Source organism: Macrobrachium rosenbergii, chromosome 21 (assembly GCF_040412425.1).
Source record: "Macrobrachium rosenbergii isolate ZJJX-2024 chromosome 21, ASM4041242v1, whole genome shotgun sequence".
Classification (NCBI taxonomy): Eukaryota; Metazoa; Arthropoda; class Malacostraca; order Decapoda; family Palaemonidae; genus Macrobrachium; species Macrobrachium rosenbergii.
The window spans coordinates 55,195,114-55,215,106 of NC_089761.1; the positions used below are offsets into that span (position 1 = coordinate 55,195,114).

The 19,993-nt window shown below is 41.6% G+C and overlaps 1 protein-coding gene across 1 annotated transcript in view; it reads left to right on the forward strand.

The window, feature by feature from the left end:
• LOC136850203 (serine-rich adhesin for platelets-like) overlaps positions 1 to 19,993 on the forward strand; it is a 114,270-nt gene that overhangs the window by 51,750 nt on the left and 42,527 nt on the right. The window contains exon 6 of the mRNA XM_067123842.1: positions 8,069 to 8,231. Coding sequence (XP_066979943.1) covers positions 8,069 to 8,231 — 163 coding nt within the window. The remainder of the gene's footprint in view (positions 1 to 8,068; positions 8,232 to 19,993) is intronic.

Here is a 19,993-nt window from a genome sequence, read left to right on the forward strand (position 1 = left end):
CTTCTGCAGAAATTATGTTTTCGGCCTTAGAAATTGACCCTTTGCTTAAGAACCTGTGTAAGGTTCTTTAGCTTCTTAGTTTCCCATTGGAGCACTAGCTAAAAAGATTCGAGACTTTCCTGATCTTCCTGATAATATTGCAGCGGATTGGTGCAGTGTGCTTTCTTGTGCCAACAAAGCCGTCAGGGACGGTTCTCTAGAGGTGACCTCATTATATGCCATGGTGATCCTTAAGAAAAGAGAACTGTGGGTCTCTTTTACCTCCAAGGGCATCACAGCTTCACACAAGTCAGTGCTTCTCTTCTCACCCTTTGATGGTCTGCACCTATTTCCTCAAGCAGCAATTGAGAAAATCACCTCCCACTTGCACAAGAAGTTAATGCAGGATCTGCTTTCCCAGTCAGCTAGTCGTCCCAGGGATTGGGCCACCATTACCTCCAGATCTGCCTCTCCCCTTCAGTCACAGCCCTTTCGAGGTGCCCGACAAAGGTCTCAATCCAGACTGCGAGGTACAGTTAACTTTGCCTTGTGAGCGATCAAAAGATCCTCCTCCAAGCCTGCCGCTCGGAAGTGAGGCCCCAGTCCTTCATGTGCCCATAAGGGCTAGACTCCACCTTTTCTGGGAAAGGTGGAAGGAGAAAGGGGCAGAGCAGTGGGTAGGTCAAGTATTGAAGGAGGGGTATTGTATACCCTTCAAGGAGAAGCCTCCATTGGCCAGTACTCCCATCGAATTATATGATCTGAGAAGTTTTCGGCTCTTTCATAAGAAGTCTCTTCCCTCCTCAAGAAGGGAGCAATAGAGGTAGTGGAAGATGTTGAGTCCAAAAGGTTCTACAACTGATCGTTTGTGGTTCCCAAGGCCACAGGAGGATGGAGGCCAGTCCTAGACATGAGTGCCTTGAACTTCTTCATCAAGAAAACAAAGTTCCACATGGAGATGACCCAACCCATCCTTGCATCCATTCTTCAAGGGAACTGGATGATCTCTCTCAAAACTAGAGATGCATATTTCCATGTTCTCACACATCAAGAGTCGAGGAAGTACCTGAGATTTGTCTTTGGGAACCAGGTTTTTCAGTGTCAGCCTTTGTATTTTGAACTGTCAACAGCCCCACAAGTTTTTACTCGAATGCTCGCCCCAATGACCAAGTGGCTCCACTTGATAGGAATCAAGATACAGTAAACCCCCCCGTATTTGCACTCTCACGATTCTCGGACTCATGTATTTGCGGATTTCTCAGTGGAACGTATCTACCCATTATTCGCGGAAATTCGCCCATTCGCAGTATTTTTCACTGAGAAATATTCACTAATTACTGTATTTTCATATTTTCCTGACTAAATGCACTTTTTGTGATAAAACTTTTAAAATACCCAGGTATAAGCATTTTTAGAGGGTTTTTCATGTGTTTAAACTCTCAAAATAGGCAGTTCTAAGTGTTTTTAAGAGGGGTTTCAAGTATTTGCAGATTTTAGCTATTCACGGGGGGGTTGCGGTACGCATCCCCCGCGAATATGGGGGTTTACTATATATCTCTCTATCTGAATGCCTGGCTGATATGCTCTCCCATGAAAGTGAGGTGCATGAATGACCTTCAAGAGACTACCGTTGACACAGATCTGGGGTTATTACTGAACCTGCAAAAATCCCAACTGACTACGACTTTCTAGCCCATGCGTTCTTCGTCACTGAGGGACCTTACAAAAAAGTCTTTGTTTTTGGTGGCCCTAGCTACGGCTAAAAGGGTTAGTGAAATCCACACGATGGATAAAAGGATCAGGTATTCCCAAGGAGATGTAGTGTGTTCCCTCCTCTTGAGTTTTCTTGCAAAGAATGAGAATCTGGCACATCCCTGGCCTCGTTCTTTTACTGTTAAAAGTTTATCAGACATCTTTGGGACAGAAGAGGAAGAGAGAGTTCTGTGCCCTGTAAGGGCTATTAGATATTATCTCCAGTGGACAGAAAAGATCAGAGGTCCAGTAAGTAACTTTTGGTGCTTGATGAAGAATCCGTTGAGGCCATTGTCTAAGAATGCACTCTCGTTCTTTTTGAGAGACCTCATTGTGGAAGCACACTCCCAGATTAATGAGGATGACTTGACTGTCTTGAAGGTAAGAGCCCATGATGTGAGGGCAGTCGTTACCTCGGTAGCTTTTAAACATACTGTAATCTTTCCCTTTCTTCAGTTCTGCAGTACATGTATCCCTTTCTTCAATTTTGCAGTCTATATTCTGGAAATGCAAGTCAGTGTTCTTAATGATTTTCTTAATGCATTACTTGAGAGACGTAGAAACAGTCTACGAAAAATGCAGTACATTAGGGCCTTTGTCCATGGCTGGCTTAGTGTTCGGTGAGGAAGTGTAGGGAGTACTGTATTCCTTCCTTTATTTTATCTCTTTGCCTTGACTCAGGGTGCTGAGTCTTAGGTGAGCCTGGGGGTTACTATGTATCAGGAGTGCCCACCAGTTTTTTAGTGTTGGGTGGTGGAGATTTTTTTTTCCAATTGAAAGGTGTAGGTGACAGTTTTTGTTTGTTTTGGTTGTCATGTCATTGTACTTTGCCCTGGGCAGGGGCAATATTGTTTGCTTTGTTGGTGATCAGAAATGTCCTTTGTCACAAAAGCTTATGTTAGTACTTCGTTAGCAATCGGACTACTCCTTCTCTGTGAGGTACCCACTTCAGTATAGGCGATCCTGGCTATACCACCACGCCGCTACAAGGTTGAGATGAGTGCCAACCAAACCCCCCATATTTGCGGTCTCACGATTCGCTGACTCACCTATTCGCGTATTTCTGTATGGAACATACTGTATATATGCATTATTCGCTGAAAATTCGCCCATTCATGGTATTTTTCACTGAAAAATATTCATTAATTACTGTATTTTCATCTCATTTTCATGACTAAATGCACTTTTTGTGATAATACTATTAAAATACTCGGGTAATGCTCAAGTTACGATAATTTGCCTTATGATAATTTGATTTTGCAATGGGATAAGCAATTAATACCAATACAACAATATTTATAAAATATTTTTAAATTTCACGCGGGTGCAGGCAGCAGCATACAATCAGGCAGCGAGAGAGAGACCAAATTGCAATAGACAAAGTTTTTTTACTCCATGGCTTTATCCCATCTTCTAGTTAAAAAAGTAAAAGAGAATGATAAAAGTATTGTTAGTAACGTTATACTCTTGCATAAATGCGTACAGCCATAAACAGCCAAACGAGAAACTGTTGTTTTGCTTATCACCGAATCAGATAACAACAGCCTTGCTTGTATTTCAACCATCATTACAGTAATAAACAATTACCGTAGTTATAGTACAAATAACGTTAATTAGAATAGGACTGATATATATTTTACATTATACCCTTGTTCAGTATGGATAAAAGATTGGCAAGGAAACATACTGCTAAATTTAAGCTGCAAGTTGTAGCTGAAGCTGAAAAAACAATGTTCCAGCTGCTAATGACTATAAATTATCGTGCATCAGCAACATGGATGAAACTCGACCGTAATTAAAATTGGAGAGAAAGTATTTAAATCAAAACTACTAGGCACGAAAGAACACATTACAGTACTGCTATTTTTATGCCGATAAACTATAAATAAGTAAAGCTCATATTATGATGAAATCATGTGAAAGTAGCAAACGGAATCTTGATTTTTGTACACAAAACAAATGCCCCCAAACAGCCAATGTCATCTATTAAAAAAAAAAAATAGCTGATTTAATTTCAAGAGACGTATTTAAGTTATATTTCAACTTAAAAACACTTCGTATAATGAAAAATAACCTTGCCCCATATAAATAAAGTATCTAGAGATTCATTTACACTAACTAGAAGCAAAAAAAGCTCTCTGAACTGAGTTAAACATGACAAAATAAAGTTACTGCGTAGTCGATTTCCAAACCAAAACATTGATTGTTAAGATCGCAATTTATAATACAAAAGCAATATAAGAATATATTCAATACTGTTGGATACAGTGAATTAAGGCATAGCATTTTAAAAGATCCATGGAAAAGATGCATATTCGTTATGTTGATATTTGTACAATACGATATTATGTGAATACAGAGTACGTTATAATGTAGGCTAGGCTACCGTATAGCCTATGTATACGATATACCATAGTGTAGGCTAAGCTAATTCTTGTTTGTTAGTCGATTTCTTTTTGTATTGAATTATCATAAGTCACTCTGTATGAACGTCCACAATTAGCTGATATTAATAATTACTATACCGTGTATGTATAGAGTATACCTTAGTGCAGGCTAGGCTACCATATATGCATAGATGGTATTGAATATGCTAGTGTAGGCTAGGCTATATTCGAGACATGTTTTTTCCAACAAACGGTGGTTTTTTTTGGGACCTAACCCCATCGTAATTAGGATAATACCTGTATAAGCATTTTTAGATTTTTTTTGTTTGTTTGAACTATCAAAATAGGCAGTTCTGAGTGTTTTTAGAAGGGTTCTAAGTATTCATGGGTTTTAGCTATTCGCAGGGGGGGTGTGTGGTGTGCATCCCCCGTGAATACGGGGGCTTTATGATAAAATTAAGTTTTATATATACTTATCTAGTAATTACAGATGAAGCCTGCCCTCCTCCCCTCACATGGACTTTCTGGGCATAAACAAGTTGAGCTCTTGGTTGAGTTGTTCCTCTCTTACCCTGAAAGTGGGCAGGGCTAGTCACCGAAGATGTCGGCTGCTTGAGGGTTGATGACTTCACTTGACTACAGTACTTGTGGAAAATATGATCTTCTCTTGGTATTCTGGGCATCTTTTGCATCTTTTCTATCCTTTTTTGTCACTTAGTTTTGGCTAAGTCTGTAGGATCTCCATCAGCTTTTGCTGCACCTGCTAAAGAGCTCACCAACCCTGTTAAGCTTCTGGACCATTGTCCTACCTGTGGCAGATGCTCATGTGGCATCAACCTTGATATTTGCTTCATCGAGGTCTACTTTCCACACCTCAACCAGTTCTCTTGCATTGCTAGAGGAGAGTAAGCCATGCAAAGAGCCAAGTGAGAAAGCACAGGTGCACTTCTTCCACCACCTCCTTGTCTTCTACCCCTTCTTCCTCTGATAGGAAGAGAAGTCCAAGAAACCTTCTCACAAGAGATACCAGCTGACTTCTGAGTGAGCTCCTTCCCCCTTCTAGGGTCAATATCAGCATTTGCTCACCTGCAGTGGGCCATCCACTGTGGGTAAGGTTAACACAGGTTCCTGAGTGCTCATTACCTCGAGTCTTCCCAAGACTTTTTGGATAGGAGGACTGCCCCAGATTCTTACTCCCATACTTCTGCTGAGGTATGGAGAATAGAGTCAGTGCTATCCTGTAATTCAGCACATGCACAATCTCCTGATCGGACATGTGCATACTATAGGGTTCACATGCAATAGTTCCATGGTTCCCTCTCCCCTGGACTTTGTTGAATTGAGTATAGAATTTAGGCCAGAGGCCAAGCACTGGGACCTATGAGGTCATGCAGAGCCAAAACAGAAATTTACAGTAAAAGGTTTGAAAGGTGCAACAGGAGGAGAACCTCACAGTTGCACTATGAATCCATTGTTAGGAGAGGGTGGAAAGTAAGAGGGGGAAAAGAGAATATGAAAGGAGGTACAGTAAAAGGAATGAAAGGGGTTGCAGCTAGGGGCCAAAGGGAGGCTGCAAAGAATCTTAAGTATTGCCTACAGTGCACCACATGAGGTGCACTTATGGCACTACCCCCCTACAGGGCTGGACTTTGTTGGTGGTGATCCAGACAACATGTTCCCTCTCCCTTGGACTTTGTTGGTGATGATCCAGACAAAATGCTTTTATGCTTGATACAAGCTGTGAAGTGTTACCAAAGGAAGGCGCAACTCTTACGGTCAGAATGTCAGTGCCTCATTTTTTTAGTACCAACAAGGGCACAGGACAGTGTCCAGGAACACCTTTTTTTTCTAACTTTTTGCAAAAATTAAACAGCTTGTGACTCATCTGGCAGAGTGGGCAGTCATACAATTCTGCCAAGAGCTCATAAAGCCAGGGTCATTTGGCTTTCTTGCACATTGGAGAAAATTTTCAATAGTACAGTAAGTGAGGGCAGGTGTCTGGAGAGATCAAACCACCTTTACTTCATTATACCTAAGGGACAATGCCCACAAGTTTATGGAAACATTCTCCTTGGGGCCTGTGATGGCTGCTCAACAGTTGTGCCTAGAGGGCATAACGCTAGTTGAATGGTAGAGCAACTGGTTCCTTGCTTCCTTTTTCCTTCTTTTCCCTCTCTCTCTCTCTCTATGAGTCAGCACCTGAGGCTGTGTATGTGCTGGAACAGGAAGGTGCAGTTAAGCAAGAAAATTGAGCATCCAATGGGAGGGGCCAGGGCAGTAAAACAATAATCTGAACCCATTAATTTGTATTGACCAGATTTTAGCTGCCACTAGACTTGAGTCACTCCTAGTAGGAGTCACATGGTTCTCCGAGGTTTTCCAACACAAGTGAGAACCCAGAAACTTCTCACTCAGGCTCAGGCTCACTCTGGCATCTGTACTATGCGAGACCAGATAGGAAGTTGCAGGAGTCAGCACTCCCCTGCTCAGTATCAAGACTGGGAATGTAGTATTTCCAGGTGGAGCTTCAGCTTGCCAGTCAGTTGAGACGCTACCTCTCACTACAGGAGTGTCTCCTACATAAGAGGCACTGGTTTGTATTCCTTGCCCTTAAGGGATGGGCTAATTATGTCATTCAACCCCCCAGACTGGGCAAACTTTAAGGTTGGCCACTTTAAGGAAAAATACTCAATGGAAAGCGGAAAATACGCAAATGCACGTGGTGTAAGAAAAAATCTTGAAATTTTCCTTACCTCCCATGGGAAGTTGAAAGTGACTATTTACAACCCTGTGTGGGGCCTGTTTCATAAAACACCTGTAAATTTTACCAAGTTATACAGTTTTTCTAGTAATTTATTTTATTTTATTTTGTAAAATTATAGTTACAGCTCACACAATATCATAATAGATAAGAAATAAAATCAGTAACAAATTCTGAGCATATTTGTTGTAGAATATTTACGTAAATTTACTGAGATCAGGAAATGCAGTAACTTTTTTGGATTTATATGTGTTTTTTCAAATATTTCTTTGCAAAATTACAATTATAACTGACATCATATTGTAAAAGATAAGAACTAAAACTAACAGCAATCCCTGGGTATAATTATGAGCAAATAAGTAAAAAGACATCTTGGAAGAGAAAGGAGCACAACATTCCCCCTTCAAGGGAAGAACAATACTAAATTCCATGAGATGCCCATGACTGAGCTGAGCTGAGTTCTTTAATTGCCACAATTCAATTATGGGCCATTGAAGTATTTGAAACTCTTTCCTGCTCAACACAACCAAATCATAAGGTGTGAAATATTAATACTCCTCAGAGGGAATCCATCCACCACCACTGTTTTAGATCCTCTATTGAGGGGATCCATCCACCCCACTTAGTTCCTGATGCTGAAGGATAAAAGTGCTCAGTGACAGCAGGTGAGTGTGAGAATAGGGGAGGGGGTTCCCGCACTCATTCACCTACTACCAGTTAATTACCTTGTTACAAGTTTTAACCACCAGTTCCAGCTTGTGCTGAAGAATATTACAGAAAAGGATCTGTTATGTTTTCCTTGGAAAAATAAGAATTACACTAAGAATTTGTAATATGTTATTTGTTAATCTGATATTGGCTTTGCATAGCATGGCTTGGCTTGTGAATGGCTTGGACATGTCCTTTGTACAAACCCTTGGAAGAATAGTAAATGTTAGTGTCAGGTGGGGTCCTGTGGGCATCAAAAGGGTGGGAAGACCAAGACCTACTTGGATGAAAACTGAGAAGGGAGGCTGGAGTTTTTTTGAAGATACAGCACAGAAAAAAATATGTGTGGCAGAATTTTACAGAGGCCCTAGGCACTAGAGTCAATTATGTTGATGGTGAAAATTGATATTCCATTCTCACAAGTTACTAAATCATTACTTTTGCAGTTTTCTGTGAACTATTGTTATTTGGCTTTTTCCAGGAGGAGGAGACAAAACTGAAGGTTTCTAGGACTCGATCTGGTAGGATATCTAGACCTCCTCAGCACAAATTGACAGATTTTAGGCATCTTCTTCATGCTGGTGCCAAGGATGCATATTTGGAATACAAAATTCAAGAGGATGATCTGAAACAACCAGAGCAAGGTAACATTTAATGATTTTATCCTTCTGATGAATGTTCCTGGGTTGGTAGATTATGTATTATTAAAGTTAGGGTATAATTGTTCTTACCAAACCCATCAGTCATATAGAGCCCTTATTCATGGTATGAATGTTCCTAGACACTTATATTCTCAAGTCTTGAAGAAGAAGCAGATTAAATAAATATTCACCTCATTTCTCATTTCTTTGGGTTGTTAACACAGCTAAAGAGGCTTACCAGCTTTTGCCTTCGCTTTTAGAATAAGATTTCTTCCCAGTTAATTCTGTTCATTTTTAAATTTGCAGTAATCATTTAATTCCATGCTTGCTTTCTTTATAAAAAAGTACATAAGTAACTGCCATAGATTTTGCTTATATGTATCTTCTTTTCATATGTATTTTTGCTGTGTTGTGAATTCCACTCTTCTTTTTTTTTTTTTTTTTTTTTGTAATTAATGTTATTTCTGTGCAATATCCTCGTCAATTCTTATTACAATATTTTATTATTTTAGTAGTCAGTAGTTATCACTAAGAATGGTTCACTGAGTTACCTTCTTTTTTGTGTGAGGTACTGATGTTGGTATTTTTTTCTTCACTTATTTAAATGTATATAATTTTTTAATCCTTGATGTTTTTTAATGGGTATTAGTCAGATATCCTTATGCCCATAATTGCTGTTTGCAATCATTTCTTGTCTTTCAGCAACATAGGTTTAAGTTTGTAATTTTGCTTTATTTTGTGAATTAGTTATGCTCCTTGTGTAGTGCTATGTGTGGCATTTAGGAAATGTTGAATAGTTTCTATGATTTTGCCTTCTTTAAGTATGCTAAGTGAACATAATAGGTATGACAAGTACAGGCTACATTATTTTCTGTTCAGGGGATGGATGCTCACATGTAAACTGTTGGATCCAATATTGCTCTCCTGCTACTCCAGTCTGGGTTGCTTTCCATTGGTTGCAATATCCATTTTTCTGCTGCAGTTACTGCTTTTTCTGTATTGCATTTTTCATCTTTCTGGTAAGCTTCATTTTACCTCATTATGGTTTTGGAGTATGAGTCTCACATCAGTATCTGAATGGGAAATGGACACTCCCATTTGCTGGGTGCTTATGCAGTGCTGCTTTTTGCTTTTGACTTGCATTTCCTATTGACATGTTGCCCAGTCATTGCCTGCTGCATTTAGTGTACTGCATCTGCTTACCTTTGTTAGACATCTTTTCACAGCTATAGGACATTTTTTTATTCTATGTTGTTATTCAGGATGCTCTTCACCTGACTGTGTCGGCTCTGCAACACACTGGAATGCCTGCTGCTATATCTTAGCTGCTTTAGTTGGACTGCCATATACACTCCTACTGATGGTTGCTCCAACTGTGCCTCCTGTCATGGTACATCAGCTGTGTTGACAATGCCAAGTACACTTGTGATATAATCTATTGAAGCTGGAACTTCTGTATTTGTTGCTCATGCACTATGTGCTCTGCCTGCTGTCTGCATTGTTGGCTTCTCAGATGGTGCCTCTGATCTTAATTCAGCACTGTTCCTACTTCTGTGCTTATTGCTCTCAAGCATTTTGTTGTGCTTATTTACCCAGTTTGCCCACTGTTCCTGTTGTATTACTGGTTATACTTGCTTTGCCTGCTGTTAGTTATTTCTTCTGTGCCTTCTGCATATGCTGTCTGTTAAGGGGATCGGCCGGTTTCCGACTTTTTTAGCGACAGGTTGTTGATATATAGGGGTTTGTTAAAGGATATTGTGTGGAACTTCTGGGTAAAAATTTTTGTTCAGTGACCTTAGGTTTTGTACGCCAGAGCATTTTTGCCAAAATGGCCATTTTTCAAAATGCATCTCTCCTTTGCTTTTTGGTTTTAAGGGATGAGATTTGAACCACGTATAAAACACATATGGACCTTGATACAAAGCCGGGGATTTTTGATTTTTCAATTATTTTTCGAGATATGAATTTTTTTTTTAATGAAATTTTCCCGGAAAAATTACAGAAAAAAAAATTGCCAAAATCAGAAACTCAAAATATTAAAAATCCCCCGGCTTTGTTTTAATCTACCATGTTTCCCCATGTTATATTTAAAATTTCATTTAGATTGGTCCAATACTAAGGAGGAGATGCATTTTAAAGGCAAAAACTTATGTTTTGAGAAACAGGCCTTCAAAGTTTTAGTTACATAAAAAAGTAAAAGGGACTTCAAAGACTGTGTTACAATTAATTCTATGGTTTTAATTTTTATTTTTTGGGTATTAATTAATGCAAAATGATTATAAATAAGAATATTAATTGATTATTTATGTGCCTAAGACACATTCTTATAAATTTTAGGTTCCTTCCCCTGTCTGACTGTATTACTCTAGGGTATCATGTTGCCTACACTTTTTTATTAGTGTCTGTCAAATGGATCCTGGGAATTACTTTACATTCACAATTAGGGATTCGTGATTCAAGTAATTCATCAAGTCTTGCTTCACTTATTATGATCATTTTATTTTCAGGATCGTCTATAATATCAGCCTCCGAGCTACTGCTTTCTTTTCTAAAATATCTTTGCCCTTTGGTAGTGTTCCGAACAAATAAAAGGCGTTTAGGGGTGGATGTGGTTGGTCTCTGGTCAGCAGAGATCGCTGCCTGCGCCGTTTGATGGGCGAACATTCCATTCCCCTCTATGGCACTAATTTCTTGAACTCTTTCTTCTAACTTCTCGCCTGGACTTTTCCACTTGGGCATTCTAAATGAAGTGAACTCTTGGACCTTTTAGGCACGGTGAAAAAAACAAAACACCGCAGAAAATACAGCTGTTCTCAGAGCATGAAAAACGTGTCCTTCTAGCTGTTTATAGGCAACTCTCGGCCACAGTCGGGCGTCATGGTATGACGGTGCGTTGTCATGGCTAGAATAACTAAAAAGGTGCCGAGTAGGATATTTTGACATTATACATTTCATTTCAAAGGAAGTTTTCGTAATATATATCAGTACAAAAACTATACCAGACTAAATCATTTGCGCTTACTGGTGTTTTATGGGTAAATAGTTATTGTTACATTTTAGGCCATAACTAGAGAAATACGGCAAATTTTAGCATAATATTTCGTGGACACATTCTTGAACCCTATACGAAGCCATAGAATTTTTTTCAGCAAATTGAATTTTTAAAGATTATTGGTTTTTAGGCGGCCGATCCCCTTAAGTCAAGTGTGCCAGCTATGCTTGTAATTCTTGTCTGTAAGCTAAGACTTTAGTTCAGGCTGTTCCCGGACTGTCTGCTGTGCTGTTGTCCTGAGGTTCTCAAGCCTGCTAATTTTTTCTTTTTTAAATCTTCAACTGAAAACCCTTATTGACAAAGTCAAGAGGGCTCCAAAGGGAAATCAGCCTGACAAAGTCAAGAGGGTTCCAGAAGGAAATCAGCCTGCAGAGAGAGAAATTATAGGAAAATTTAATAAACAGGTAAATAAGTAATGACTTACAGCTGCTCAGCCTTTTCTGTCTTCAGGACTTTAGAATATATATTTTCATATAAGTAATTTACCAAGTAATTACATAGCTATTGTTTCTAACTCGCATGGCAGCCTTTATTTACAGTACAAATCGCAGTAGCACTTTGATAGTTTAGTGTAGGTGACAAGCCCCGCCCACTGACGGGAGTACTGGAAATGATTTAGCAGACAACCTCATTCTGTTTCTGCCGGCATGCGAGTCAACATCGTGGGCTTGCTGCAGTTTTTGGTTATTCTTGCTGGAATTCGGTTAAGTATTGTCACTTTTGTGTAGCCTTCAAGCTTTTATTAGCTTTTGTCAACATTCTAGCTTTTTGCCCTAGATTATGTCTGATTCAAGTGGATCTAGTTTTCACTATGGTAGTGAGGGTTGTAAAACTAGACTAACTAAGTCATCTTATGATTCAGATACTATTTGCAGTAAATGTAGAGGGCAGGTATGTACTAAGGAGAATACTTGTGATGAGTGTAAGGATTAGGATGAGAGAAAGTGGAAGGTTCTTGAATCTCACCTAAGCTTGAAAGGGATTGGAAGAGAAAGGCAGCCTCTAGGGCCAAGAATAAAGCTTCTGTTAGCCTAGATTCTACCCATAAGCCTAAGTCAGATCTTAGGCCTGCCGTTCCTTCTTCCCCTATTCCTGCCCTTTCTCCTTCCTGGCCCTCCTACTATCAATCCAGTATCTTATCCTTCCGACCCCGCGCCATTGCCAGCCTTGAATCCAGGATCAATAAGAAAATAACCTGGTAGTGCATACAGTGTCTGAGTTAGGGGTATCCCTGAAAGCCCTAATGGACAAAGTGTTTCAAGAAAAAGTATCTAGTGATCATAAAATGTGCAGTGATAGTGTGGTGCAAGTGGAGGAGGTGGCTACTTGTCCTGCCAGTTCTCCTAGACGAAGGTCCCTGTCCTGCTTCCCTAAACCTGGGAGAAGACACACCTGAAGTCCAAGGGGGTTTGCCCATGGGTAGTTGCCCCCTCAGTTTAGCCTGTTGCACAAACCCAGGTTTCGACAGACCGCCATTGGAAAGGCGTCTCTCTGGATGTGCATCATTTGTCGTCAAGTTCAGAATACTCCGATTCCGATAGCAGGCAGCGCAAACGCTTTCTCGATTCGTCCCAGCCATTGAAGAGGCACAAGGACAACGTCGGCCACTCTTCTCTGCTGCCTGTTAAGCCGCCTCACAGTCCACAGTCTTCCTGCAGCTACACTGTGGATCCCTGTCTCTGCCTCGGCCCAACTTCCTTCTTATGCATGGGGATAGCCTGGAGACATTCTCTCCTGAACATCCATCTGTTGGGCACCCTCTTTTGGCTTACAAGCACCCAAAGGACCATCTCAGACGCCATTTGTCCTCGCCTAAGTGCCCGTGTCACCCCGAGCGCCTGACGCCAGCTCTAAGTGCCCAGTGGCAGCTCCTGAGCTCCCGGCGCCATCTCCCGAGCACCCCGCGCCAGCTCCCGAGCACCCGGCGCCAGCTCCCAAGCGCCCAGCGCCAGCTCCCAAGCACCCGGCGCAAATTGGCCAAGTGCCCAACGCCAACTCTTCATCACCTGTCTACTGCTCCTGAGTGCCAAGCGCCCACTTTGGATCAAGATGAGCCTTCTTTGGCACCCATCAGGCAACATTTATCTGAAATTATGAGCTTATTCCAAAAAGCTCCCTCTTCCAAGACTGCTCATGATTTGTCCCCGTCTTTGATCTCTTCTGAAGAAGAGGAGGAGTTTACCCAAGACCCTCTCCTCCAGCATATGCAGCTTTTCTTCTTTACCAGTTGATGATCTTTCCTTCATTTTCCGCTCCAGCTGCCCCGGTCTCGCCTGCATTGACTTTCCTGATGAGGAGCCTCCCAGATGATAACGCCAGGCTCCCCAAGATGGTTCTTACCTCATTGTCTAAGAAGGCGCTCAAAGAAATCAGAGACTGGCTTTCTGCTAAGATGGAGCAAGGTAGGGCTTCTTTCACCCTTCCTCCCTCACATTTGATTAAAAGGAGATACCTGTCCTAAGCCACCGGGGATGTTCCTGCTGTGGGAGTCACTACCTCCTCCCAAGGCGACTTCTCCGGCCTCATCAGCTCTTCCCGTAGTTCGGCCTTCACTTTGATGAAGATAGCGTTCTCGTCGCCAGAGCTGGACCACCTGGTTAAGAACCTCTTCAAGGTATTTGAGGTCTTCAGTTTCCTAGACTGGACGGTCAGAGGCCTTGCCAAGAAAAACGAAGACTACAAGGACTTGGATGAAAAGTTTGCATTGGATTGGTTAGGAGTTCTGTCATGTGCAGACAAAACCATCAGGTATGGCTCTTCGAAACTTGCGGCCCTCTTCTCTTTTGGGGGTTGTAAAGAAGAGAGAACTTTGGTGCTCCTTCACTACCAGAGGAGTCATACAGTCCCAGAAGTTGGCGCTGTTATTTTCACCCTTAGATCCTCCTCACCTTTTCCCCTCAGACAATAGTGAGGGAAATCGCTTCGGACCTCCAGAAGAAGTTCACTCAAGACCTCTTAGTACAGTCCTCCAAACGCCCAAAAATTCATAGTCTTTTGTGCCTAAGACGGTCTCTCCTCTTCAGCAACATCCCTTTCGTGGAAGCAAGCTCAGGTCGCAACCCAGATCCCACTCCAATGTCCTGGTCTCAGTCAGAGCCATCAAGAGGAGCTCTTCTAAGGCTTTGCCTAAGAAATGAAGAAGCCCTTTGTGCCCCAGTAGGAGCCAGATTTCTCCATTTTTGGGAGAAATGGAGTCGCAGAGGGGCAAAACAGTGGATCATCAAGGTTCTGAAGGAGGGCTACTTCATCCCCTTCATGGAGAACCCTCCTTTGGTCACTTTTCCTATCACCTTGATGGCCTACTCAAAAAACTTGGAGAAGCATTTGGCCCTTTTGAAGGAGGTGTCCTCTCTCCTTCTAAAGAGAATCATAGAAGAAGTCGAGGACATCTGCACAGGGGGCTTCTACAATTGTCTGTTTGTAGTCCCCAAATCATCGGGGGGTTGGAGACCAGTCCTCGATGTAAGCTCCCTCAGTCTCTTCATAAGGAAGATGAAGTTCAAGATAGAGATGAACCTGTGAATCCTATCATCCATTCACCCGTGCAATTGGATGATAACGCTGGATATGCAGGACACATACTTCCATATCCCCTTCCACCCAGACTCCAGCAAATATCATAGGTTCGTCTTCCAGGGCAAAGTATATCAGTTTCGAGCTCTTTACTTCGGCCTCTCCACGGCACCTCAGGTGTTTACTCAAGTCCTTGCCCCTCTCGCAAAATGGCTTCATCTGATCTGCATCAACATCAGTCTTTACCTGGACCACTGGCTTCTTCGATCCCCTAAGAAGGGGAAGTGCATGAAGGACTTGCAGACATTCTTCACCTTACTCAGGAACTAGGTATGCTCATAAACCTCTAAAAGTCCCAATTAGCCCCGACACAAGAGATTCTCTATTTGGGGATGATTCTCAATTCCCAGACTTTTCGGGTATTTCCGTCCCCCAAGAGAATCACCAACTGCCTCCAGATAATCTGCAGTTTTCTTGCCCTCTCGTCTTGTTCAGCCCATCAATGGATGAGCCTACTAGGGACTTTAGCGTCCATTGAGATGTTTGTCAGGCTGGGCAAGCAGACTCCATATGAGAGTCCTCCAATTCAAAGCCACTGGGACAGGAAAACCTAACCAGACTCTGTCATGTTGCTGCCCAAGTTGGACCTCCAATGGTGGCTGTCCGAAGGAAGACTTTTGTAGGGAAAGTCTCTTCATCCTCTGAGCCCCAACCTAGACTCTTAGTCAGATGCCTTGGATCTAGGTTGGGGAGTCAGGAAGTTTCTGGGATGTGGTCTCCAGAAGAACAGAACCTTCATATCAATGTCAGGGAGTTAAAGGCAATTCATCTAGGTCTTCAGTGCTTCTTGACCATGACCTTCAATAAGACATTGGTAGTCCATGCTGACAGTGCCACCGTACTGACGTATATTCAAATGCAAGGATTGACTCATTCCTTTTCTCTCTGCCAGCCAGCAAAGGATCTCCTATGGGCACGGCAAAATCGAGTGATGCTGGTCACTCGATTTATTCAGGGAAACTGAACATTCTGGCAGATGAATTAAGCCACCGGAAGCAGGTCCTTCCCACCGAGTGGACCTTGGATCCCCTGGTCTGTCTCAACCTTTAGAGATTATGGGTAAACCGACTTTGGACCTGTTTGCCACCTCAAGAAACCATTGACTTCCCCTCTTCTGCTCTCCAGCCCCAGATCCCCTCTCATGGGCAACAGATGCCATGCTCCAAAACTGGTCCGGTCTGGATCTCTATGACTTCCCGGCCTTTAACATGCTAAGGGAAGTGCTGAACAAGTTCGTCTTGCACCACAACATCTCGTTGACCCTCGTAGCCCCATTCTGGCCCATGAAGGAGTAGTTCCCTGACCTTCTACGGCTTTTGGTGGACTTCCCGAGGCTGCTTCCCCAAAAACCATGGCTACTCAGCCTCACTTCAAGAGATACCACCAAAGGTTGTCCATTCTTGCTCTGACAGGCTTCAGACTGTCAGGAAGTTTGTCAGAGTTGAAAGGCTTTTCAAGAGCAGCTGCAGAAGCTGTTGCAAGATTCTAACGCTGATCTTCTTGCAATGTCTACCAAGCAAAGTGGACAATTTTTCGTGGATGGTGTCCCAGACATAACATCTCGTCTTCTGAGAGATCTTTGACCCAAATAGCAGATTTCCTCCTCTATCTGAGGACCTCTAGAGGTCTGTCCTCTTCCACCATTAAGGGGTATCGAGCTTTGGCTAGCTCGGTTTTTAAGCATGGAGGTCTGGACCTGTCATCAAACCTGGATCTTAATGACCTCATCAAGTCATTCGACACTTCTGAGCAGAAGAAGGCCGATTTGGTTTCCTGGAACCTTGACGTAGTGGCTCATGGGCCCTGCTTTCAAACCCCTCCGTTCCGCTTCTTTAAAGGACCTCACTTGGAAGACACTCTTACTCGTGGCTTTGGCGACTGCCAAGTGTGTAAGTGAGCTACAGGCTATTGATAAGAGGGTAGGTTTCTCCCAAGGAGATGCAATGTGCTCTTTTACCCCAGGTTTCCTAGCCAAGAACAAGGACCTATCCAAGCCCTGGCCTCATTCCTTCCATCTTTGGAGTTTAATGGAAATCCTCGGCCCGGAGGAAGAAGAAAGGGTTCTTTGCCCTGGTAGAACCCTAAAATATTATCTGCACAAGACTGAGAAGATCAGAGGGCCATCCAGCAACCTCTAGTATTCTGTCAAGAATCCTTTTCATCCTCTTTCTAAGGAAGCATTGTCATTCTTCCTAGGGGATCTGATTTCTGAGGTGCATTCTTGGACTCAGGAGGACATTTTGCCTCCTTTCAAAGTGAAAGTGCATGAAGTCTGAGCAGTCGCTACCTCCCTCACTTTCAGGCATTATATGTCCTTTTTGTCCATTCTTCAGTCGACCTTTTGGAGGTGCAAATCGATCTTCACATCTCACTACAGGTTGTCCATCACTAATCCGGCAATCAGTAGTCCGGAACAATCAGTAATCCGGCACAAATTTCGGCTAGAGTAATTTCAAATGTTTCCGCACAAATTTTCAAATTTCCCGGGTCGCTGCGCTAACTCGCTCGCTGGCCGCTTCGATTTGGTGGCACAGTGTGCTGCATCAACAAATTGTACCTCTATTTCAATAAAATTTCACTTGAATTTATAGGTACTGTATTGCCCTACTTACGATGGGGTTAGGTTCCAAAAAACCCATCGTTTGTTGAAAAAATTGTATCTAGAATATGGCCTAGCCTGCACTATGGTAATCAGTACCATCTGTACATATATGGTAGCCTAGCCTACACTGCACAATATACTCTATACATAAACAGTATAGTAATTATTACTGTCAGCTAATTCTGCAGGTTCAATGCAGATGGACTTATGATAATTCAGTATAAGGAGAAATTGATAACAAACAAGGCTTAGCCTACGCTATGGTATATCGTATAGGCTACATATACGGTAGCTGAGCCAACATTTTACTGAACTCTATTCACATGTTAACAGTATTATGCAAACATCAACATAACGAATGTGCATCTTTTTCATGGATCTTTTTTATGCTTTACTACATTGTATCCAATTGCGTATATTCTCATATTGCTTTTGTATTATGAATTGCGATCAATGTTTTGTTTTGGGAATCGATCATGCAGTGTTTATTTCGCATTTAACTCAGTTCAGAGTGCTTTTCTTGCTTCTAGTTAGCGTAAATGAATATAGATACTTTATTTATTTGGGACAAGGATATTTTTCGTTATACGAAGTGTTTTTCAATCAAAATATAACTTAAATACGTCCTGTTGTGAAGTTAATTCAGCTATTTTTTCGTTAATATATGACGTTCGGGGGAATCATGGCTGGCCGTTTTAGGGGCATGTTTGTTTGTGTAAAAAAATATCAAGATTCTGTTCGCTGTTTTCTCTTGATTTCATCATAATACGAGCTTTACTTATTTATCTTTTATCAGCGTGAAAACAACAGTAATTTCTATTCTTTCATGCCCAGTAGTTTTGATTAAAATGCATTTTATTTACCGTCGAGTTTCATCCATGTTGCTGATGCACGATAATTTATAGTCATTAGCAGCTTGAACATTCTTTTCTCAGCTTCAGCTACAACTTGCAGCTTAAAGTTACTGTAGCCGTATATTTCCTTGCCGATCTTTTCTCCAAAGCGAATAAGGGTATAGTGTAAAAAATATATCAGTCCTATTATACAGTACTTGACGTCATTTGTAACATAACTACAGTAATTGTTTAACCGTACGATGGTTGAAATACAAGCAAAACAGTTGTTATCTGATACGATTATTAGCAAAACAACAGTTTCCCGTTCGGTTGTTCATGGCTGTATGCATTTACGCAGGAGTATAACGTTACTAACATTACTTTTATCATTCTCTTTTACTTTTTTAACTAGCAGATGGAATAAAGAGATGGAGGAAAAGAAGTTGGTCTATTGTTCTGATTTATGGGATATTTTAATTCTAAGATGAGGTGCTTAGCTACTGGGTTTCGTGTATTCTAGCCTAATAAATGACTAATCCAGCACCCTCCAGGTCCCAATGATGCCGGATTAGTGATGGACAACCTGTACTTAAAAGAAGTTGAAACAGTTTTTGAGAATTGTAGTACCCTGGGGCCATTATCAGTGGCTGGCATGGTATTGGGGGAAGAAGCATAGGAAGCATTCTTTCTCTCCTCTGTCTCATTGCCTTGACGTAAGGGTGTTGAGTTTTGTGGAGCTGGGGGGTGCTTTGTACCTGGAGTACCCACCATTCTTATTGGATGGGTAATGGTTTTTTGTCAGAGTAGGTGACAGCATTGTCTGGCTATGTATGTCTTGTCAGCGATCAGGCCTATCCTCTGCTGCAAGACTCCCACTTACGTAGAGGCGACCCATGGCTCAACCGCCACGCCACTACAGGTTAAGATGAGCATCAACTAGAGGCAATATTCACCTGCAGTAGCTCTCTCACCAGGCAAGGAAACAACAAGCATTCTTTCAATGGTAGCATTCCTTTCTATTTCAAAGTCATTACCATACCTTGATGTTTCGGAGTAGAATATGTCCATATATCCCACCCCCAATCAATGTGGGATTCAGCTATGTAATTACTTGGTAAGTTACTTATACAGACAGTCTCCGGGTTACAATGGGCTCGGCTTACAACGTTCCCAGTTTACGGCGCTCTTCAAATATATTCATCAAAAATTTTTCCTGGGTTACAATGTGTGTTCCAGGTTTACGACGCTGATAACGCCAATCTGATGGAAGAAATATGGCTCCAAAATGGCAGAAAGGTCAATTTTTTAGGGTTTTTGTTGAAATGGAATAAAAATGCAGGATACATTGTTTTCAAGACACCCAAAGGACTAAAAGTAAGGTTTTCTTATGATTTTCAACAATATTTCGGACGACGCCAGACCAACGCTGATCAAAAGAAATATGCATCCAAAACGGCAGAATGGTCAATATTTGGAGGCTTTTTTTAATTAAAAACTCAATAACAATGCAGGATCGTTGTTTTCAAGACACCCAAAGGATTAAAAGTAAGGTTTTCTTCGATTTTCAACAGTATTTTGGACGACGCCAGTCCGAAGAAATATGCATCCAAAACAGCAGAATGGTCAATATTTGGAGGTTTTTAATGAAAAACTCAATAAAAATGAAAGATTCGTTGTTTTCAAGACACCTAAAGGATTAAAA